This window comes from Argopecten irradians, chromosome 12 (genome assembly GCF_041381155.1).
Source record: "Argopecten irradians isolate NY chromosome 12, Ai_NY, whole genome shotgun sequence".
NCBI classification, from domain to species: domain Eukaryota; kingdom Metazoa; phylum Mollusca; class Bivalvia; order Pectinida; family Pectinidae; genus Argopecten; species Argopecten irradians.
In genome coordinates, this window is record NC_091145.1 from 5,020,272 (window position 1) to 5,044,997 (window position 24,726).

The 24,726-nt window shown below is 32.2% G+C and overlaps 1 protein-coding gene and 1 long non-coding RNA gene across 5 annotated transcripts in view; one reads left to right on the plus strand and one right to left on the minus strand.

Moving 5' to 3' along the window:
• Positions 1-24,726, minus strand: part of LOC138336283 (glucose-6-phosphate 1-dehydrogenase-like) — a 104,620-nt gene that overhangs the window by 61,950 nt on the left and 17,944 nt on the right. The window contains exons 11-13 of one of the 4 annotated variants that reach the window (XR_011210406.1): positions 23,308-23,477; positions 12,867-15,038; positions 10,864-11,822 (exon numbers count right to left, since the gene is read on the minus strand). Coding sequence is in view for 2 of the 4 variants with exons in the window: in XM_069285711.1 (XP_069141812.1) it covers positions 9,347-9,443; positions 23,308-23,477 (267 nt within the window). In the remaining 2 variants the exon portion in view is untranslated. Of the gene's footprint in view, positions 1-5,776; positions 9,444-10,863; positions 15,039-23,307; positions 23,478-24,726 lie in introns of those variants that run through there. The other 3 variants (XR_011210407.1, XM_069285711.1, XM_069285712.1) reach the window with 3 other exon arrangements.
• On the plus strand, positions 506-4,833 carry LOC138336188 (uncharacterized). The gene is made up of 4 exons (XR_011210401.1): positions 506-2,001; positions 2,785-2,846; positions 3,133-3,219; positions 3,886-4,833. It is a non-coding gene; the product is annotated as an uncharacterized lncRNA (long non-coding RNA).

The following is a 24,726-nucleotide window of genomic DNA, read 5'->3' on the forward strand; positions in this document are numbered from 1 at the left end:
GGAAACATTGACGTACAGCCACGGTCATTTAAGGATGTGCCTAATTTAGGAGACAGAGGAGAGTACCCAGAGAAAAACTACCAACCCAAGGTCAGTACCTCATTACTGCCTCACATGTAATAGTGGTGATATGTTGGAAATCATCTTAAACACTCTGCCACTGTGGCACCATATAAGCTCAAGTCTTTGAAATAATTCCCCATATTACCTTTTTTTGTTTTTGTTTTTTTGCTTGATATCAAAATCATTCCCCCATATACATTAACTCATTGTGTGTCAATTAGATGGATGCAATTCCATTCAAAATGAGTGTATAAGGAACTGTGTGCATGGTACAGCTTCTGGACTTTGACATTTTCGAGTGTGTTTTTTTTGTACTTTTCTGGACTTAGAATTTTTCGAGTGTGTTTTTTTTGTACTTTTTCTGGACTTAGAAATTTTCGAGTGTGTTTTTTTTGTACTTTTTCTGGACTTTGACATTTTCTAGTGTGTTTTTTTTGTACTTTTTCTGGACTTAGAATTTTCTCTGTGATTGAGAAAATACCAGTGTACTTTTTTTGTACTTTTTCTGGACTTAGAAATTTTCGAGTGTGTTTTTTTTGTACTTTTTCTGGACTTAGAATTTTCTCTGTGATTGAGAAAATACCAGTGTACTTTTTTTGTACTTTTTTGGAACTTAGAATTTTTCTCATGGATTGTGAAAATACAATAACGTATTACAGTTATTTTTTGTCACACTGTCTTTCTTTGTAACTAAAAATGTATGTGAATTAAAAAAAAAAACACTAAAAAGGATAAAATTACCATGCAGATACGGTGCATTGGTTTTATGACTTAATTAATCAATTATATTATCAATTTTATGATAAAATATGGACTTCATTTTGATCAATATAGCTAAATAATAAATAATATCGCCCTAAACAGTTTAGTTCATGTTGTGGAGCATGTTAATTGCATGAATACATTATATTTTGATCAATTCACTATTTATTTTTTAATCATGAATATTTCTGCTGTTAAAGAATTCTTTAATCATTGCAAGTACGTTGAAATATACTACATATTTATATTTTTCTCTTAATATAAACAAATCAATCTTAACACTATCTATTCTGACATAAATCAAGCCACGATCCTAGATAGACCAACATGTGTACATTTTGCCTTTGAACTTTGACACGTGTACATGATTTTAGCCACAAGGGCACTGGCAATCTATTTACACATGGTGCAGCCCCCTGCTATTCAAACTAATATGGCTTGCAAATCAGTTCACAGAAAGCCAGATTGAAAAGGTCCAAACTGTAATCAACAAAATACCAATGGCACGGAGGTCCTTATAAATAACACGTATGTAAAACGAGGAAACTCGGGAAGTGAGATCGGTTGATAGCTGTGATATTCCACCACAAAGAATATGTTGTTTAGATATATTTACGCAATGATAAATTGACATTGTACTGATAAAATCCTCCTCAGACTGATCCCAAACGAAGTCCTCTGTAATCTTTAAAAATCTCGATCTATTCACGACATGCCGGAAATTGTTCTTGATACAATAGACAAAGTTGTCGTACATGTGCTGTCTATCTTATTATTTATATTACGTGGAACACAATCCAATTAAAACAACATGATACTTGATAACTATTTACTATATCGAGTATTAACAAGAAAACTTGTCGGAAGGGAGAGTTCTTTGTTTAGAGAGTGTGGCCACGACATTCCTTCGTGACACATATGTGTTAGTCACGTGATTATTTCAGCGCGGGAAACACCGGCATGTGTGTTTAAAACAGCTGATCGGCAGCCATGTTTGTTTACGTAATATCTGAATGCTGAATGTAAACAAACACACACAGACTGCTGGGCTTACAACCGATGTTGACCATGCTTATATTCTGATACACTGGAGAACATAGACTTCACGGGGACAGCAGAATAGTTCTTCAGAACATCAATGGTTACAGTATATGGCTGTGTTTAAATTACCGATTGGTAGGTATCACATGGCAAACTCGGAAATGCAAGTTCACCGTAATTTCTCTGAAAATGTTTGTATGATAAAATCATTCTGTCCAGCTATGGGATATGCAAGATGTAAATCACGCCAGCTGTTTATGATGGCCAAGCGGGTGGGTATTTATAAATTGGTTGGAGCTCGAGGCCATCCCGATCGTAAATTAGAATTGTTTGAAATTAACGATTAAGTATGCATTAATTTTAATGAATATTTTTCAGTCAATGCATATACATAATGACTTATTTGAAATTTAATTTCATCTTCTGGATCTAGGAAATGATTTTATAAATTTCTTGCATTATTTTCATATATTTCGGCTCGTATATTAATTAATTTTTCAAAAGATTCAGGTTTTACATACATATACACCTGATAATAAGTTTGTATTTTAATCTTTGAAATTTTGAGAGATAGAATATATACCACGACCGATTATCTTAATTATTTACCATAGTTATTTGTGTACTGTATATATAATTGTGTCAATTTCCAAAAGAAAAAACGTAAATGAATTCTGTAAATTTTATTAATGAATAATTCAATATTAGAAAATTATTTCTTTATTTTTGATGCTGCATACTTAAAGCTGGGAAAATGTAGAGAAAGAATAATTATAACAAATTAATTTTTATTTTGTAATCTTTGTATATCATTTGAATTAATTTTCCATGCAATCTGAGTGATATATATCCAATCATTGAATAGTATATATCCTAATATTAACCATATGTCATCATGCAGAATACATTTATTTCCAGGTTTGGCTGATCATGAATATTACCGAGCTGCATGTGCACCAATTATGAAGACACTTTAACAGGTACATTGAAATAAATGTGTATTAAGTGTGATTCTCAATTTATGTATGTGATTGATGACCAAAAAAGAGTAAGTTACGTTTTATCAACTGGTATTTACGATTTTTGTCTGGAAATTATTCTATGCCATTTTAAGTTTAGAAATTTGCATTTTTAAAATTTATAATTTTCCTTGGATTTAAATACATTTTTTTTTTTTAAATCTAGTGTCATTGTCATAATAAGGTTGTTTTTTTCTCCTTGAAGAAATGAAGAGTTTTCTAAAGTTATTTTTCATTCCTTTTGAAGATGAAGATCTTGAAGCCTGAAAATACAACAAATGAAATTGGTGTCCCAAGAATGGAAACTGCAGTCATCATGCCGACCTCAATGCAGGTAAAAATGTGTTAGTCTGATACAAATTCTACTTGTTATGAAGAATTTTTGTTAAATTTGGTCAGTATATATTTTAGGCCTTCCATTTTATAATTGATTATAACCCCTATTTATATTCCTGTGTTACAAGTTAAAAACATGCGTTGGGCAGTTGCAAGGTACAAATTGTGTAGGTCCATGTTTTCTTTTGATTCACAATTATTGTAACAGGAGGGGAGAAAATGTAGCGACCAGACCGGCATTTGAACCCAGGACCTCGGACCACTAGCCGAATGCTCTCTCTTCTGCTGAGCTACCTTGTCACCGATGAAATTGACCCAATTTCCAATCCCGCTGCATAATACTCTTGACTTTCTGTCACCTCCTTAACCTGGGAATAAATTGTGAATTAAAAAACCTATCCCTTTCCTGAACTGCCTCGCTACATATACATCCTCTTTGACCATATTTGAGATATACATTTTAAGATTAAAGTTGCAATGGTTGAATTTACAGTCCTTTGAATATGAAATGTTTTTCAGGATTGTTAATTAGAAACCTCAATTGAAAAAAACAAACAAATTGTGACGAATATCCGATTTCTAACAATAAATAAAAGATATACATTAGACATTCTACATACATGCAAAACTACATGTATTAATGTCTTCTTTTTTATCATTTCAGACTCTTAAGTGAAGTAGATGGTATTGACAAAGAGACAGATACTGTTCATAAAAAGACACAAAATGTTAATTATTTCAAATTTGATTTTTACAAAGAAGAAAGGAACCAAATTAAGAAACTGAAGACTCATGAATTTTGACCAAACTTATCAATTATAGCATGTTATTTTGTCTCATATAAAACACATATCAGTTGTCAATATATGTACTATTAAGTAATGACTGTGCTGTTATTGCAAAAATGTATTTGAAATTGAGCATTTAGGGGATTTTATGTCGCATGTTTTCCTATACATGTAAGTTCAAACACTGATCATGCCTTTTGGACTTTATCTAGTTTTGTACATGAAATGGACTTTCATAGCACTGAAGGGATATCTTTCTATCAAAATAAAGGTTTTTCCATACTTTATCTGTACTAAGATTGTAGTTTTTATTACTAGCATTGTACTTTTTTTTTGTTCTTAAATTGCACTCTTTTGTACCAGAATGATACTTTTTCTTTACTAAAATTGTACTTTTTCTGTACTTTTTTGTACTAAATTTATACTTTTTTTGTGCTAAAATGATACTTTTTCTGTACTTTTTTTGTACTTTTTAATCTACTTAAAAAAGTACAAAAAAAGCACAAAAATATACAGCTTTTAGTTTATAACAAGCATGTGTACTTTTTTAGTACTTTTTCTGTACTTTTTAGTGCTGTAGATGTCTACCCGAAAAAGCTGAAAAAAGTACAAAAAAAGCACAATAAAAGTAGATTTTAGTATACAACATGCCTGTGTACTTTTTTTGTACTTTTTCTGTACTTTTTCTGTACTTTTTAGTGCTGTAGATGTCTACCCGAAAAAGCTGAAAAAAAGTACAAAAAAAGCACAATAAAAGTAGATTTTAGTTTACAACATGCCTGTGTACTTTTTTCGTACTTTTTCTGTACTTTTTTAGTACTTTTTTAGTACTCTAGATGTCTACGTGAAAAAGCACAAAAAAAGTACAAAAAAAGCACAATAAAAGTAGATTTTAGTTTACAACATGCCTGTGTACTTTTTTCGTACTTTTTTAGTACTTTTTTAGTACTCTAGATGTCTACGTGAAAAAGCACAAAAAAAGTACAAAAAAGGCACAATTAAGTAGATTTTAGTATACAACATGCATGTGTACTTTTTTTGTACTTTTTCTGTACTTTTTAGTGCTGTAGATGTCTACCCGAAAAAGCTGAAAAAAAGTACAAAAAAAGCACAATAAAAGTAGATTTTAGTTTACAACATGCCTGTGTACTTTATTCGTACTTTTTCTGTACTTTTTTTGTACTTTTTTAGTACTCTAGATGTCTACCCGAAAAAGCACAAAAAAAGTACGAAAAAAGTACACATGGTTGGTTGACTGTACTTTTTTCCTACTTTTGTATTTTTTTCCTACTTTTTTTCTACTTTATTTGTACTTTTTTAGTACTTTTTTTGACTCAATTTGGAACCGGGTTGTACCTACGGTTCCAAATTGAGTCACTAAAAGTATACTTTTTTTGTGTTTTTTTTGTGCTTTTTTTTCCTACTTTTTTTGTACTTTTTTTCGGTATGGGCATGGTACAGCTGGTCTAAGGAGGACAATACAGCCAGGGCCTGGTTGTTCAAAGGATGATTAGCTTAATTAATCACATGGTTAGTGAAATTTTGATTTCTCATTTGCTGCAAAATTTGTGATCATATATTCACTAAAATTAGAAAGTATGTAAAGAAAGAGATTTCTATGAATATCATAAAATTTTGTAAAATTTGTATTACCTGAAATTATTTTTTCTTGAATTGAAAATTGTTGTTAAACTGTTATTAGCCTAATCACCTTTTGAACAACAGTTCTTTTTTTCCAAATGAAATAAAACAAAGAGTCACAGAAAATATAGTTTGTATAAATTTATTATTAGACAACAATTCAGTATGTTGTCAATGTTATACAAAAATTAGCACTAATATAACAATGTCAATACATTTGTATACAGATATCCGATAGAAAACTGATAAAGTCTATAATGTAGGAAATGTTTCACAGTGATAAAACTACCTTTAGATATTGATTACTTGAACCATTAAAAGTTTGACACTATGATGTTCACTCTGATCTACAAAAGTTACTTCCCTTGGTTTTTACCATTGAGACAGAGTGAAGCAAAGGGACATAACTCTGGTAAATCAGAATGTATAATGCTAAAACATTTATTTAATCAACCCATCAGTACAGAACAACTTCATTAGGTGGATTTTTTTTTTTTGTCTGCTTAGGGTTACATTGGAAAAAAAAAATAGGGTCGGTAGGTCGGAATGTATTTTTTTTTAGTGTCTTTCACTCAAAAGCAATGGCCGGAACCAGATTCTGAGATCGAAATCCTGACTTTTGATTTTTTTTTTCGTAGAAAAGTGGAAAAAATAAGGGTAGGGGGTAAAAAATTAGGGTCGGTCGGGTAACCCTAAACAGACATATTTTTTTGGCTTTATCATACTTCGAGAAAATATTAAAAGTATAACAAAAATTCCAAAGAAGGGGTGTACCATCTGCACTTGAGTCATTTGCAGCAGTTGCCCCAGCGACACTAGTGTTACTTACATGTAACCTTTTAGTATGCAAAAAAACCCACCAAATTGATTAAAACAGTAAGTATAACAATAATATCTGTATATATATATTGATATTGATTCTAAAAACCCAATGTATCAACTATAACAAACCTAATGATAATTACAAAGAGGAAATTCAATGTTTAACTGTTTTTATAAAGCACTTCCTCCAACTTCTAGTATCTATAAACATTTAAATAACATTAATTCATATTTCAAACCATAAAGTAAATATTAATCTAGCACTTTTCAAATTGTATATCTTTCTCTCAATCTAGCACTTTTACAGAAAATAATCATTAAATATCACTAATATAATAATCTACAATGTATATTAAAAAGAGGAACAAGCAACCAGTCTTTACACCAAACACAGGCTTTTGATTCTATAGTTATATAGACACCTTCCAGTATATGTGTAATACTGGTTCAAGGTCTATAAACTACCAACTATTACATATCATATAACATTACCCAATTTCATAAAAAGTATGTATGAAAAAGTCAAAAGCCTGTGCACAAAATAAGGCATTTGAGCAATATGGAAACCTATTACAATAAGAATATTAAATATTTCTCTCTCTTCTTTTTTGATAAACCATTTACAGTTTGTCCACCTGTTTGTAAATGAAAGCACAGTGGATTATATTATGTTTGCAAAAAGGAACTTATGTGGAGAATTGTCACTGAAATCTATTTACATTTTTAACACAATATTCAATTTTTTTCCAATAAAAATAAATTTAAAAAGAACACCAGGATACATTACAAAAATCGATCACTTGAATATTAAAGGAACATTATAAATGAATTAAACATCTTTGGTCTTGATGATAGATTTCAAATTAAGGGGAGATAATCAATCAGTTAAATCATCTAAAATTAAGGGGAGATAATCTGCAGTTTGTACTGATAATTTGACTACAGAATTTATATATGATATACTGTGTTTCTATGATGTAAATCCTTTATCAGTATTATGAAGATATATGTAAATGACACATTATCCATACAATCAATACACTTCATACTCTCTCCCACAGAACATTACAACTGAGAGATTTGTTCTGGTGTCCACAGGTTTCTTGTCCAGCAAGATAAATCCCTACTTGACAGCCAGTAGTGTAGATCATTGATTGTTCAAACATGAAATAAAGCATTGATTAATGCATACAGTGGACTATTTAGAATATAACAAAAAGAAAACTTTGCTCTATAAACTTATGCATTAGACAAAAAAAAAAAAAAAAAAATCCACGTGTGGTCACACTCACTCTTCTGATCTATCAGAGTTACTTCCCTTACAGCTGACAAAGTGAAACAAGGGAAGTAACTTCATCTTGCATATGATTTTAGATAGATTTTCCACATAAACCATCTTTCAATGCATCAAATTTAATCTTTCCTCTTATGAAGATGAATATTGAACTATCTACAACAATTCTGTCATATTACAGAGTTAACATTGTGCGTTGCTAAAGTGGTATATCATATCATTCGTACTTTTTCTTCTTCTTACCTAGCTGTGTTAAGGAAAAATCTGTTCAATGAGGTAGCTAACAGCTACTACAAAATGACCCCAATTATTAACATAAAACACATTGCATCCATATACATGTACCGATGATTCGTAAAAAATGTATAAAATAGGAAAAAATATTTGATGAAGACAATGACTAGGTTTCTGCTAATTACTTTATACTTTCAATCTGATAAACGATGAGGACTGACTATGAGGACGCTTCTCTTTCAGGACTAAGTAAATCTTAAGAGATCTAGAAGTCTGGCTTCGAGTTTGATGATCATGCCCTTCATTGTCAAGCTGAATAATACAATGACCTTCACCTTAGATACTGAAAACCAACATTTTTTGGTGAAAATTTTGTGAATTTGTTTGGATTACGAATTTCACGAAATAAAACATGGAAGAAATATGTTGAAGAAAATGAAACATCTAATAAAATATCCTACGAATACAAAATTGACAAGAGTATCAAAATTTACCCATTAATCATTGCATATTATTTGGAATCAATGAACCATATTCACCTTGCCCACTCAATTAAATAACTCAATTTTTGATGATAGCACAAATGTCAATTTTTAGTAAAAAACAGAAAATTATAAAGAGTATTTTTGACAGTTAAATAGTAAAAGTAAATACAAAGAAAATTTGAAATATTTAATAAAACATTAAAAAATACTTAAAACCTGACATTTAACAACATGAATTAGAAAATGATAATAATCGAATCAACAAATGTGACTTAGGTGTCTCACCAGAGAGTTATCTCCCTTAGACTGTCCAGCTTACATCCATATTCAATAACATTTAAAATTAGATCAAATGAAATAATCTACTATCTTTTATGATAACATCTTAACAGGAACACTCACAGATCTTATTTTTCTGTTACAACAAAAATCAACGCTGTGTTAGTTCATTATTTGTTCAAAATGATTGCGATAGGTTCTCACTGGTATAAAAAATTCAAAACATGAATCACAGACAATCTTTAAATGATGTTAAAACAACTATTAAAATGTCGTTAAAATAATGTTAAAATAACATTGAAACGATGTTAAAACAACATTGAAACAATGTTGAAACAGCATAAATATGATGTTAAAACAACTATTAAAATGAGGTTAAAATAACATTACAACAATGTTAAAACAATTTTAAAACAACATCAAAATGATGCTTAAATAACATTAATTTGATCGCTTTAAAATATAAACATAACTGATGTAAAAGTTCCCAATAACTTATTAACCTTGATATATAAACATAAGAATTTTAACACATCATTCTTATTTGTCCTTTCCTTGCTCTGCCCTTCGTTTCTTCTCCACTCAGATTTTGCTCTGCTCCGGTTTGACCCACTTGTATGTTCCACTGTATACAAAATTGTATTTGGCACATAACTCGTCACTTTCTTTTGGTCCTCGACTGAAACATAAAATGGTGAAGGAAAAAAATTATAAGTATGTATTTTTAGATTCCATATGGAAATCATCATATTTTTTGGGTACAAGGTGTATTCATAAAAATTTGAAAAGATTAAAACAGTAAACAGTACTTTGAAAAATTTATCAATTTTCAATTTATGATTGTTTTATAAGCATCCATCAGCACTTTCACTTCCTGATCTTGAGTATTATATGGACATAATTAACATTCTAAAATAGCTGAATAGTACCCTTTCTTACTCTGTAGGTAATAATATGGGACGTTTGATGCAACTTTTACCTTCTGTTGTATTCTTTAATTATTTACTACAGAGTTATCTGCCCTTGCAGGAAGGTAGTGATTGTTACATCATGTTTTTGTGAGTGTTATGTCATATTTTTCAAATGTTTACACACAAAATGATGACGTAACAATTGGTATCAACCGACAATGGAGATAACTCTGCAATTGTAAAATATTCTTTTTTACAATATCATAGGCCTTGACAATAGTTTAATTTGTTTTCATTGTTTTGTAATATTGACAGCAGGGTCAATTAAAAGTAATTAATCTTGGCGATCAATGACACGTATATATAAGTCATTCTAAGAAACAATTTAACAAACGGAAGAAATGAAACATTTCATGTGAACCACAACAGCAATAATATATCTATATGTAGCTTCTTGGTTCATTAAAGTCTCTATACAAAAGGTAGCAATCTTGTTAAATCCTTAATCTTAAATAGTATAATCTTATGGATTTATGGTTGAACTGATACTGTCCAAATCTGCCCCAAAATGCTGAACAAGGTTTGGATAAATTGATTTGTTCAGTTTTAATAGGCATTTCTCTCTTTATTTTTGCTGAATGTGTTTTGGTATATGGTCATTTAAGAGCATATCAGGTTTAAGAAGTGGATGGAAGTCTTTCAGCATCACAAGAACACAAGCTGTTTGAAAATAGCAAAGCTGGCCTCTGAAACCACTGTCCAAAATAGTCTATCAGTTGTACAAATATGTCATATAACAGTATGCTAATCTTGTCCCGGGTTTTCATTGTGGAGGAAAAGCCATCAACTTACAATCCATATGTGGTTATAATAACATGTAGTCGGTTATATTCTTTGGAATGAATTTTTGTGATTTCGCAGCCAAATTGCAAAATTTTCACTCACTAAAATTCAATGTTCTATTTTTAGGTCCAAATTGTGAAAATTTTGATTCTTGAAAATAACCGGTTATACGCTATACCAATTGTGGTCTCAAAGTTGATGGCTCAAAGGTGGCAAACAGTCTGAACTTGTTGTGGAATTTCACCTCGAGCACTTGGTCATTATATTCCTTACTGCTTTGTATACATATGCAGCAAAAATGAAGAATGTCAAAAACTCAAAAGAATGACAACAGAGAAAAAGATACCTGGACATTTATGCTTTATTCTTTAACAGATGTATAATGGAAAATATAGTCTAGAAATAAATTCTTGATTAACATAGATAACACTAGGAATCACAGGGACCTGGCTCGAAATATTTTAACCAACAGTAAACATATATAAATATCATAGTATAATATATATGTATACTGTTGGTTAAAAAAAAGTGTGCCAGGTCCCTGTGCTATGAACAACACACATACGTATATATACAGTTGTTAATTTGTGATATTTTTAGTTATGGCACACATGAGTAAAATAGTTAAGTCACTGTCATGACTGGGCCGAAAAATATATTTCTAAAAATAATTGGTCCTCGAATCTTTGTTTGATTTTGTTTGGTCTTGTTTTAGCTCCTTTAATAAACAGACGGTATCATTCAAAGGAAAGTTGTATTTTTGATTGAAAACAATTTAAAATTTGTTAATTTTAAATAAATGTTTTAGCATTATGTAGAGACACTAAAAAAACACTACAGGGAATTTTGATATTAAAAGTAGGACTAAAGAGAGATGGTCTTGTTTTAGCTCCTTTAATAAACAGACGGTATCATTCAAAGGAAAGTTGTATTTTTGATTGAAAACAATTTAAAATTTGTTAATTTTAAATAAATGTTTTAGCATTATGTAGAGACACTAAAAAAGCACTACAGGGAATTTTGATATTAAAAGTAGGACTAAAGAGAGAATGATGACACGGACAATCCAGTATATAGAAACATTATAGTGAATCTCTACAATATATATAGCACTTTGAAGTATTAAGCCCAATGTATCGAAGGTCTAGGTAAGCACTTAGATATATTGGATAATAGATGGGCACTAATGATGATGATATTTACTACTCCATGAACCTGGAACAGTCAATAATTACAAACAGGCAAGTCTTAAAACAAAACAACATAACAGCATTAGATTGTTCAGTTATATAACATTGCACGATCTTATTACTGGGGCTGAAGCGCCCCTAATCAGGAAATTATGACGGAAAATTTAGAAACTCATCCTCTACACGGTGATATACTGACATTTTTACTGATATCATAAGATATAGTTATAGTGTCTGAAGACAGACATCTTTATAGACACATCCATTGTATCAAAATTACTAACATGATCAATATTTGGCTCTACAACATTAATTCTGGCTTCTATTATACACAGATGCTCAAGTTTATAGCAAGAATATATGATTTTGTATTTCAACAAAGTTTTCAAGAAGGGGAGATAATCAGATAATTTAGATCCAAACAAGGGGAGATAATTTTAACTGAGATTTCTATCTAAGGAAAGATGAGAATCATATTGATAATCTACTATTGAATTTTGTTTAATATCAACAGAGAGTAACATCAATTTTTTAATCCAGTTACCAAATAAAGGGGAGATAATCTAGTTTATGTAACCTTTTCACAATCGGAACTCTTCGGATGTAAAATAGCAATGTACAGCAGTAACATCTGAGGTTGGAGCTCCGATTGCCATTTTCATGAGGTAGGTAACCTTTTTTACTTGGGAGTTCTTTAATCTACAGTTAACACATATCAGAATGTTGATTTTTGGAAAATAGTTACATTATAAATATCACAATTAGCATGAAATATTTGTAGAAATATAATTTTGGCATTATGAGATCTTTTTGTTAACAGGACATGATAGTACAAGCAGGAAGATTTATTGGCATATTCTGTGGGACACTCCCAAATCAATAGTATCTACAGTATTCGCCACAATAAGCGCACATAAAAAATATGGGGGTTTTGAGATCCAAAAACGACATTGGTAAAGTTCAATTTATCGTCGATTAGTCCGACCATCCAGTAATTATGATGCCATGAAACTTGCGTCAAATGATGACCTCATAATCACCGGATGGTGAGACTAATCAACAGTAAATTGTACTTCACTCACGTCGATGTGAGTTTCGAATTTCTCGTATTGTAACAAAGAGGGTGCTTTTTAATGAACCAAAATGTAAATTGTAGACGAAAAAAGTCAGCCAATTTTTCTGTACTCACCGTACATTAATCTGTTATAGTAAACATTGTTAAATCTATGGGATGGGGGCGTTTATAAATACAACTTCCAATGCTTCTCCAGAAAAGGGGTGGGGCGCTTCTTATTACGGCGAATACAGTGCATACAGAATTTCACTTATTTGTATGAAACATGCGAATCACAGAAATAAATTCATCAACTCAACCATAAGCTTATCATTTTAAGTTAAATGGGAACTAATCTACTTCCAGTTACCTATCATATACCATTTCCAACTTTTATTTATTTTCAGAAGTTCAAAGCTTCCAATATATACAAAACAGTACATTACGTTAATCTTTCAATTGGTCCCAGACAGACATTACCCTTGGTATATAAAATTGAATTAAGACTTCAGAAAAAATAACTTAAACATATTATTTTGATTATATGTAATGAGAGAAATCAAAATGTTTGACATACTGTACTCACAAAAATTGATTTCAGTAGTTTAAACTATTAAATTTGACAACAGCTCTTATGTGTAGAAACAATATGAAAATACTTTTTCAAAACAAAATTAAACTCTTCAATGTTTAACAAATAGCTAACAGAATTTTTTACAACAAAAACAAAATTTTAACATGAATTTCATGAGGTTTAAATGCACATGAAAATAACATGTATTTTTATGCCTCTTTGAATGACAAATTATTAATTATGCAGTTGTCATTTACAGTCAAATTTGTCTATAAAGAACACCGAAAAGACAAAGAATAAATTGTCTTTATAGCAAACTGGTCTAAGACATATATATGACGTAAATTTTACCCTGTTGTCAATCTTTGACGAATAAATGAAAAAATGCATAACGACAATAAAAAAGCAACAATTAGCAATCAATTAAAAAAAATTAAATGTGAAAATTTAATGCTTGCAATGGATTTCATACAAGGGAGCAGTAAAGTGATGCAAGATACAAAATCCTGTTTCGACAAGGAAAAAATCATGTTATCAATCATGCATACTCAAATGCAAGCATGCATGACATACATTCAAACAAAACATAATTACACTTGTATATTCACATGTATCTATCATCTAAAGATGTTAGTATTCATAGTAGCTGTTAGTATGAAAAACAGAAACACCCATAGGACTTTGTTCTTTTCTTTGTGTCAAGAACAGTTTCCAACAATTTTGGAAAGTTTGCTTAATTCTCCAACATGAAGCAATATGATTTCAAATATGGAAAATTTCAGTTTAAGAAATGGGAAGCGTAGTTCAGTAGAGAACTCAAGTGAAGCGTGACATTCTATAAAATCAGAGACATGATAAAGAAAAACAAATTTCTTGACTGTTTAATTAAGCTACTTAGATGAAATTAGGATCCATGAGTTAATTAATTATGCCAAATCTGGACAGAGATATTCACACTTTTGTTGAGCATAAGAGATCAATGTATTACCCTTGGCTTTTGCTAAGGTAATGTCAATATGACATAAATACAAAAGTGAACACCCTAATAAGACAGGGAGATCTAAACATCTGCAGCCCGACTGATTGCCCCCCCCCCCCCCCCCATGTAAGACGGGTTATGAAAAGTCAGGGTGGGGAAACTACATTATAGTCGAAAATTGGTCACTAGGCCGTCGCAATTCAGAGGCAAAGTGAATGTCACAACGACACACATCTCTGGTAAATAAGCTTTAAAGTTAAGAATTTTTCTCCATGAATTGAAATTTCCATTCAAGGGGATGACAGATTCTATATAAATCTACATCAAGTTGTATAAATTGGAGAAAATCAGGGCTTTATTCCCACAATAAATATACTGATAGTACAACTAATTTGAGGAGAAAAAACCCAGTAAATTATGGAAATCTCCCTCTGAACAATAATTGCCAACATCACTAATAATCAATGTCAAATGTAAAATTCAGTTTTATAAGTCCTTTGCATAGAGTCATGTTTGATTTTCAACATATAAGAGTTTTTAGCACTACATTCTAGCCTTTGTGTTAGTAGCAGCAGACGGCACAAGTCTCAACAGCACAGATAGAGGGCCACATTCAAACAGGCTCCGACTCAAAGTGCCGCTTTATCTTTTTTCCATTGGTAGGTCCCGGTGTACTTGAAGTTGAATTTCTTCATGAAATCATCAGTCTCGCTCGGACCTCGACTGAAAACACACGGAAAATCACACATCACACCACAAGGTTATGTTACACAGTGACTAAAGGTCGAGAGGTCAAGGTCATTGGTAACACTGTTAGTACGGAGAACCGAGGAAAAGACAGACAAAGAAACAACAGAAGCATGCATGTACTGAGCTGCCATACAAATCTAGATGATGTCAAATAATGTTTATTCAAAAGTTTTCTAGCAGATGTAATAATGAAGCTAATAATAAAGTTAGCAGGATGAAAATATATCTTTATAGAGTATTTACAATAATGAAAATGACATAACATTTGTGTACAAAGTAATGACGTAACAGTCTATCACCAAGAGTAGATGATATACTCTCTCAAGGGCAGATAACTCAATAGCATGCACCCTAAAGGGCAGATAACTCAGTAATATACATTCTCAAGGGCAGATAACTCAGTAACATGCACCCTCAAGGGTAGATAACTCAGTAATATGCACCCTCAAGGGCACATAACTCAGTAATATACTCTCTCAAGGACAGATAACTCAGTAACATGCATCCTCAAGGGTAGATAACTCAGTAATATGCACAATTTTGGGCAGATAACTCAGTAATATGCACTCCCAAGGACAGATAACTCAGTAACATGCATCCTCAAGGGCAGATAACTCAGTAATATGCACCATTTTGGGCAGATAACTCAGTAATATGCACTCCCAAGGACAGATAACTCAGTAACATGCATCCTCAAGGGTAGATAACTCAGTAACATGCATCCTCAAGGGCAGATAACTCAGTAATATGCACCATTTGTGGCAGATAACTCAGTAATATGCAAAGTCAGAATATATGGACCACATCCATGACACGCAAGCTTTATTTATGATCCGCGCTGTTTGGCAAAGTATGAGAATGAACATTATATCAAATGTTAATAGGAACAACCACCTGGTTCCATGCATGCAGGTTAGTAATTAGGTTAGTAATTACATACATACATACAAGCATTCCATGTATAGGTATATATGTACTGGCGAGTGTATGGTAACACAGCTTAGTAATTTAAATGTACATACAAGCAAGCATTTATGGGCGTTTACAATTCACAAATATTCCCTTCTCCATCTTCCACACTTTGAGTAAATAGGGTTATGTGTGATTATATAGATATACAATAGTAAATTGGAATTACATAAGAATATATATAAGAAATTTTTACATTTGTGGAAATGAGTTAATATGAGAATACAAATAAAATTTTACACAAATAGAGCCGAATGGTGTGAGAACAAACAGGTAAACATTCAATGGGAGTATGAAGTGAACCCAGCTTATAACAGAGAGATTTTCACAATGACATATTACTGCTATAAAACAGAAGATAACGATCACTTATTTACAATATATCTTATGATCCCAATATCCCAGCAAAACTTTGTAGTTCATTATAACAATTAAAACATTTTTGTGATTCATGTACAAGAGCTTAAAAGACCTAAATGCTTATGAAGTTAGTAATTAAACAAGATATTAAACTAGATCATAGTAAACACTTTGATGGTTGCCAAGGCAAGTTTTTCTCATTAAGCATTGATGTCACAATTTTTTAATTTTATCGGGGTATGAAAAAAAACAATTGTTTGCAAACTGTGAATTGTTTGCAAACTGTGAGAATCCGCGTAGCAGATTCTCACAAAAGTTTGCAAACAATTTTTTTCAATGAACAATATGTACCGGTAGTTTAATGTTAGGTTCATAGATGAAATGTAACAATTTTCCTCACAGCATATACAGAGTTCATAAAATACATCACAACATGTACAATATGTTGGCTCACAAAAGAATACGATCAACAAAAACTGTATGTAAAGGAGGTGGTTAATAAGCTTACTGCATAACTCTAGCGATAGTTATCTTAGCATCGACAAGGAATCTCAGACATCCAAGAACCTGTTTTATTAGTTTAACTTCCTATTAACAGCCAGGGTCATTTAAGGATGTGCCAGATTTGTTGGTGGAGGAAGGCCGGAGTACCCGGAGAAAAACCACCGACCAGCGGTCAGTACCTGGCAACTGCCCCATATGGGATTTGAACTCGCGACCCAGAGGTGGAGGGCTTGTGGTAATATGTCAAGAACCTACCAATTTCCAATCTTCATTGCTTCAAAGTAAGATTGATCTTAACTCTTTTTGTTCCTTCTTTCTTTCATATGAATTCTAAGAAATGCTTGCCAATTAAGATGACTTTCTAAAATGACAATATCTTGCCAATTAAGATTACTTTCTTAAATGACAATATCTAGCTAAAGACATAATTAAAAACACTGGATGAAGATAAACACTGAAAATATCATTTTCAATTGACAAGAATAGCTGAAGATACCGCTAAGACTTCATGAAAATAAGCACTGAACTACCCTACCTAACATTAGCATGGCAGCCAATAAACCCTGATATTTCATTGCAAGTGTTAAAAGGTAATCTGCAGTCAATGCTTGGCTAGGAGATGTGTCCCTTATACTGGGGAGCCATCAGATAACAGGATTAGATCTGTTTACCAGCAACCTGAAGAACGAGGCATCGGAAATTGATTGCTTCTTCATCAGTGTCTGTGGGAAGCTTGAACTAAAGAGTTCGGTTATTATCGCCCACAGCCTGTCACCACAGACAATTAACTAATCACCCGTCATGTGTCCACAGACATGTCAATTAGTCCGTCCACATTGAACGTGTGCCACTCCGTAGGACGTGTACGTCGTTCGTTAACAGCATGCAAGGCTTAAACATGTCGTCGTTAATCAGGTCCTAAAAGATGCTGTAAACGTGACATGTTTATCTAACAAACTAAAACTCTACTCCATATCATGTAATTAGTGATTCGAGCATCCATAAACTTGGGTTTCAAAGGGAACAATTATAAGAAAAAAACCACACATCTTCCCATAGAAATTTTTGTTTAAAGTAAGTAGCACTGTAACCAGATACCAGATATTCATTATTCCAAAATAGTGACTTAAAACCCAGTTTGTAAGGGACCAATTAACAGGAGAAAAAATAGTTTCCAATGAAAAATGTTTTTCAATAAAGAAAAAAGTTGTATTGTGAACAAATAGGATCTACCATATTTGACCCAATAAGTGCTCCATCCCCTTTTTAGAAGCCTTAATTTCATTGACCTCAAATTAGATACAGACTTAAATATAAAAACCTTAGGGTTTCTTTATTCGATTCATTTTGCATATTGCTTTATGGCTTACAAGATGCAATATTTTTTGAAAGACTAGTCCAAATAAGGTTCTATGAAGCACTCACTTTTTTTTTTTTTTTTTTTATGTTTTAAGTGCCCTTGGTGCATATTAGGTCAAATACGGTATATATTCTTATTGATACTGTCTAAACAAATGTAATTGCTTGTTAAATAGGCATCTAAAATAATGAAATGAAGTCATTGCAACATAAAATGTTTTCTGGTCTCTTTGAATTTTCAATACTTCCACATGGAAGGTGCTGTTTTGTAAAGGGTTTTTAAATAGAAATTACAGTAAACTATGTATCTTAAAAGATGTTCCAACACCGACAAATGGTCTTTTTCAATATCAAAAACAGGAGCAGATGATTTAGTATTTTTCTTCAGTTACAAAAATTACTTACTTTACACCATTACCACCACTGAAAAATTTGAGCTTCTAATTTTACTTCAAGTTAAAAATATGAAAAATAATTAATTGCATCCCGAAAAAATTCCATAGCACTATATCCTATATGGAATGAATTCCTTATTGCACATGCACCAAAGGGAAAATAATTTTTTTTTTTAAATTATTTTCTGTGTTAATTAGACATACATATACACGATTGAACACCAATTATTGTTTAAATAATTAATAACATTTATGCTCTGTTGGCGGTGGAACATCTTTAAAATGATGCAATTATAGGTTTGTTGGTGACAGAAGCAATACTGTCCTTAATGCAGTATTCAAATACAGACTGACAAGAGTGATAATGTTTTAGTGGAATGAGAGTAAGAAAAGTTATAAAATAAGATCACCACTAAAATGTATTGATTTACACTGTGAAGTTTTTGCTGATATTTATCATAAAAAGTACAGTTTTAAAATTAGTCATTTAACTTAATTACTACAGTGTACATATCACACTTTTGTTGAAGTTGAAAGCTCAAACGGAAGATGCCTATTCAATTCTATTACGAACAATAAAATTAGTAAATATGTATACATGCATTATATATGATATACAACATGGCACATACATAATTTTATCACATGTATGTTGAAAGCTCATCAACGGATGATGCCCATCTATTACGAGCTAAAATAAATAAAATTATTTGTATTTATTGTTGTAAATAGTATGCAGCGATTACACACATGTATATAATACAACAAGGTGTGTACATAATAACATCACATGTATGTTGAAAGCTCATCAACGGAAGATGTCCATTAACTTCCATTAAGAACCACAATAAAGTTTGTAAATATGTATCCACAGATTATATATGATATACAATGCGGTGTGTACCTAAGTGTGTAGGCCAGAAATGTAAATCTCAAGTGGACATCGGGAACTGAGACGTGATCAAACACGACACAAGTTATGTCCACACATTTCTGACACGACCAAAAGGAAGCAGTAATTTTCAGAGTATTGATATTGTAAAGGATACATTGACCTCAACATCTGTTTGACAAGATGACAGAAAACAGTAAATTTGTGCTCTTTTTGACGACGACAAATGACAAAATACTTTAACTTCCAGGGCTTGAATTTTACATTTTTTATCACTTGCTAAAAACAGCAAGTGTCCTAATAACTTTGTACTTGATAAAAAATCTTTTTACTTATAATTAAATAACTGCATCCAAATTGCAGTTTTGTTACATATAAAATCATTTATTTTTGCATGATAGTGCACGATGTATTTCAGTATAGATATACCAACATCATTGATAGTAAGAACTGTATCCCTATATTTTCCATTAAAACAATTTTTCACAATCATTAGGTATGTCATTTTTACAGTTGTCCACAATAAAATCTACTTGCTAAAATAAGCAAGTGCATATTTTTTCACTTGCTATTCACTTGCTATTCACTTGCAAAAAGCAAGAAAAACAGCCTGAGAATCGAGCCCTGACTTCATCATATTTTTGATAGGAAAAAGATCATTCTTGCTGTTCTTCTTCTCTGTGTGGCCTAGGAATATATATCAACCTCAGAAGGAACCAGTCTACTGAGATATTTTCAGCTTACTGGTAGAATAGACTTATATGTTGTTTGAGAAGGTCGTGTTTTTACCTCCTTTACATTTAAAGATGACACGCGAAATGCCTATGATTTCTCGAAATAAAAATGCCATTTTATAATTAAGTCAAAATACTTTTATTCATTATGTCAATATAAACACCAAAGTAAAAGAAATATGAAATTTCACGTTTTACTTAGTTTCTTTAAATTTGGGTCAATATCTTTCAAGGAGGATATACACTCCTTATATCTTTCGTTGCTTTTACGGTGCTTAAACTATGCTGCCATCTGGTGGCTTTTTTACTAACAGTCCCGTTACTGGTAATGCCCTCGCACCCACAAGCTTTAGTTCGCTAATCTTAAGGCTTGCGCTTTCAGACAGCCACGCTATTGATTTGTATCGGGAAAATCTGATTGTTGGTCACCCACAGCCAATCACGCGTGGGTTTCCCAGTGCACTGCAAAAGTGCACAAATCACAAATAGCTCTTGGTACAGTGTGGGGTCAGGTACACCTCTATACTTCTGATATCCATCTCCAGTGAAGTTTTCTATGTAAACCCTCCCATCTCCACTTTCTAGTATCATTCCTGTAGATTATTGTTTGTGACATGGTAGTAGCATAATGATAGTCATCACTGAAGAGTTTCAAGATGATCAGGTTTTGATTCCCTATTCTGAAGTGAAAAGGTATGGAGCCCCCACCCCTAACCCCAAGGGTTATCAGCTTCTGTAGTGATAGATATCCTGACCCCCAACACACTGTCGGTGGTCCAGCGGTAACACATCTTCACCAAGACGGTCGGGGTTTGAATCCCTATTCTGAAGTGAACAGATATGGAGGCCCAAACCATCACCCCCAAGGGTCATTAGCTTCTGTAGTGATAGACATCCCGACCCCCAACACACTGCTGTTGGTCCAGTGGTAACACACTTTCACCAAGACAGTCAGGGTTTGGTTCCCTTAATTCTGATGTAAAAAGGTATGGAGTCATCAACTTGACCATACAAGTATTTCCTGTACTAATCTCATTTACTCCCACATCGAGATACTTCATACACTAGAATCAGGGCCAACAAGCATGACTTAAATAGTTTATTGTGCAAAAGTTTTAGATTTTTTAGAAGAAACATAAACAGTTGTTTCCCAAATTACATGAGGTCAGTGTAACCGTGCCCTTACAAGATACGAACATCATCTTCAGATACATGTACGCTGAAGCTGGTGAGGATGAGTACACCTGTACTGAATAAGAAGTCAAGCCAGGGAACCACAGCGTACAATCACCTACATGTTACACATCACCAGCCTACTTAAGCAGCGTAATAAGGCTACCAGTATTCTAACTGATATTCTATACTTTTGTTTAATAAGCTTTCAATTATATCTTCATATAAATATATCAATCTATTTATGTCTTTCAATTGATAAACTAAATAAGCCTTTGGCGATTGCAACTAATTATAGCAACTGACCGAAGAGATCATTCAGACACAACGTTACGCCATTGTCCCTATAGTTTATCTGTATGTTCTATATGTGTTCATTGTTTATGTTTTTGTGAACGTTCGTGACCATCCGTAATATGCAGTTTTATTTGTTCTTCTTGTGTCTTGACAAAGGGGCAGATCGCCTCGAAAATTCGACAATCTTTTGTCCACACTGTTAGAATTACTTCTTTGCTCTATATTGACTACTTTAAGTAATTCGTATCCTACAAATATATAGATATACTTTTGATATTACTTCCCTGACCTATATCTGTAACTAGTTAGACTGATCAATGCACGGCACTGAAATCGCATCATGAACAGTTTGAAAGTTGACCTAAATAATCCCTGTTCTGTTTCTGACACTGGTTTGCTTTGTAATGCCTATTTCCTTTCTAGAAGATAATAATCAGCCAATGTGTTTTCATTAAGTCTTTAAATTTCTGAATTGTTTAATTATTGAACAGGTATTTCATCCACTTTCATAGCATTCAGCCTTTTTAGTTGATAAAATACATTGATTGCTGTTCGATGGAAGTAAAGTTTCATTTCTATTGTATAAGAATTCATATTGTCTCATTTCTTAACTATAAAAGCCATTCCTTATTAACTGAAATAAATTTATTGTACTTAATAATTTTTTACTTGACGGACCAGTTAGAAATTATATTAATTTGTGAAAAGTGAAAAAGCATAGAAATTTGTGTTCACAAATAAATAAGAAAAGGTGATATTCTATTAAAATTATTAATAACTATTATTCAAACAAGCCAAATCTGAATGGTTAACTAATTGAAAGATTTTTGCAATTAATTGGTTACTGTTAAGTGCAAAATTGCAACGGATTAATTTCAAGCCAAAAAGTGGTATGATAATCAGTCATGTTATCCGTCAATTCAAAAATACAAATAACAATCGATATCAATTTATATATATATAATTATAGTAACGATCACACTGTTAAAGAATTAATGATAAACCCAGAGTTTAATTCAAATAATGAATAGAAAATTTCAGAAAAAAGGTATTTGTCAGAAAAAAATTAGATCAAAAATATCAAATAGATCAAATAAAAACTTCACAGACCAAGGTCTACATGAGAAGAAAAAAGTTGGAAGAATTTTGACAGAGATTGAACTAGTACAATATTCAAAACTACCAAACCTAAATCTCATCAATATCCCACAACAGAAAGAAATTCCTTCTTAAATTAAAATTTTGATGGGAATCAATCTTTTTGTTTTGTTTTTTGTTTTTAAAGCTTCATCTGCCAGTGCAATTAAGTTAAAACTTATATAGTCTGAAATGATACAGATGTGGTCCCAACCAAGTGTTGTTATTTTTTGGATTGATCCAAAATACAAGATGGCCCCCATCGCTGCCATCTAGCAAAAATAACAAAAATATTTTCATTACTAATTCTGAAATTGCTTTCTAAAGAGTTTTTTTTTTCTAATTGTGGAATTTCCAAATGAAAAGGACATTGAAGAAATTTGGGTTAAGGTGAAGTAGTATCACACACCACACAAACTTACCTGCCGTATATGTATTCGATTGGTTTTGGTTTTTCTTTCTCTATCTTGTGAAGCAGTGGCGTAAATATCCTCCACGCTTGGTAAAGTTCATCGGACCTGACAAAATGAATCTGTGAGCCGCAGAACACGTCCAGTATAAGGCGCTCATAAGCATCCGGTAACTTCAAATTCTGGAAAAATAAATTATTATTTAGTATCAGTTAACTATTTTTAGACAAGGAATATAATGATACAGTGGAACCTCCCGAAACCGATCATGGTCGGTGCACATAATTTCGGCCGGTTTAGAGAGGGTTCGGTTTGGAGAAGTGAACCGAATACCGATCATTACGATCCGGATTTAATCGATCGGAAGTCGTTTTTTACACTAGTGTACCGCATGTATGCCTAGTGTTCGTTAAAAACCGACCGATATTGATTGTTAATGTGAATGTTATCACAAAAGAGAGAATCATACGTTTAAAAGGAATGGATTACAACAATCTTGATTTTGTTACCGTTTTATAAACGTAGTTTAGTTAGTTAGTTGCGTGAATGTTCTTGTGGATGTTCTCGTCTGCACTAACCTACATACGGCCGATCGCTTCCGGTTACGTCAAGAATCAAATTAAATGGTCTAATTACACGATGATCAGTCGATGCCGGTCATTATATGACATAGTCATTTTCTAAAAACAATTACATGGCTTCGGCTTCTTCATACAGATAATTTACGACATATGTAAATAAAAAAAACCCGTGTGATTTGAATACGAAACTATCTCTTTATTACTAGCTCTGCTTGTTTTCATACAGTAAACAAACCGCGTGCACGTGGTAGACTTTTGTTAAATATCTAAACAATAGACATGATTAAATAATTTCACCACTATCTCGGGTATAATTACCGTGTACCTATAGCCTTCACATCTGTATACATGCCCCAGGACATGGCATGCGACAACTATGGTACAGGTACGTGTGTATTTCACGGTCGGGTTGATCAGACCTCAATGCAATCTATCGGTGTCGCTCAGGTAAGGCCGGTTTTCAGAAGTGTATTTTAGTTACATTTGACTATTCCGATCTCAAAATCTGTCCGGTATTCGGAATTGGGTGGGATCGGTTTTGGGAAGTTTTATATACTATTAATAAAGAGGAATTCATTCCGTACATGACATCCATGTTCGGTTTCTAGAGGTGATCGGTTTTGAGAAGGTTCGGTTTCGGGAGGTTCCAATGTATTATTACGGTATCAAATAAGTGTAAATGAAGTTTTTTTCTTGAACAGTTTACTTACATAAATTTCCCGAGCCAAGTGAATTCCCAAAATTTTATCACCATGAATAGATAATTACCAAATATATATGTATTGAATGGAAATTCTGATAAATTTTCAGTCCTCAAAAATTAATCCTCGAACCTTTATCAAAATTAAAA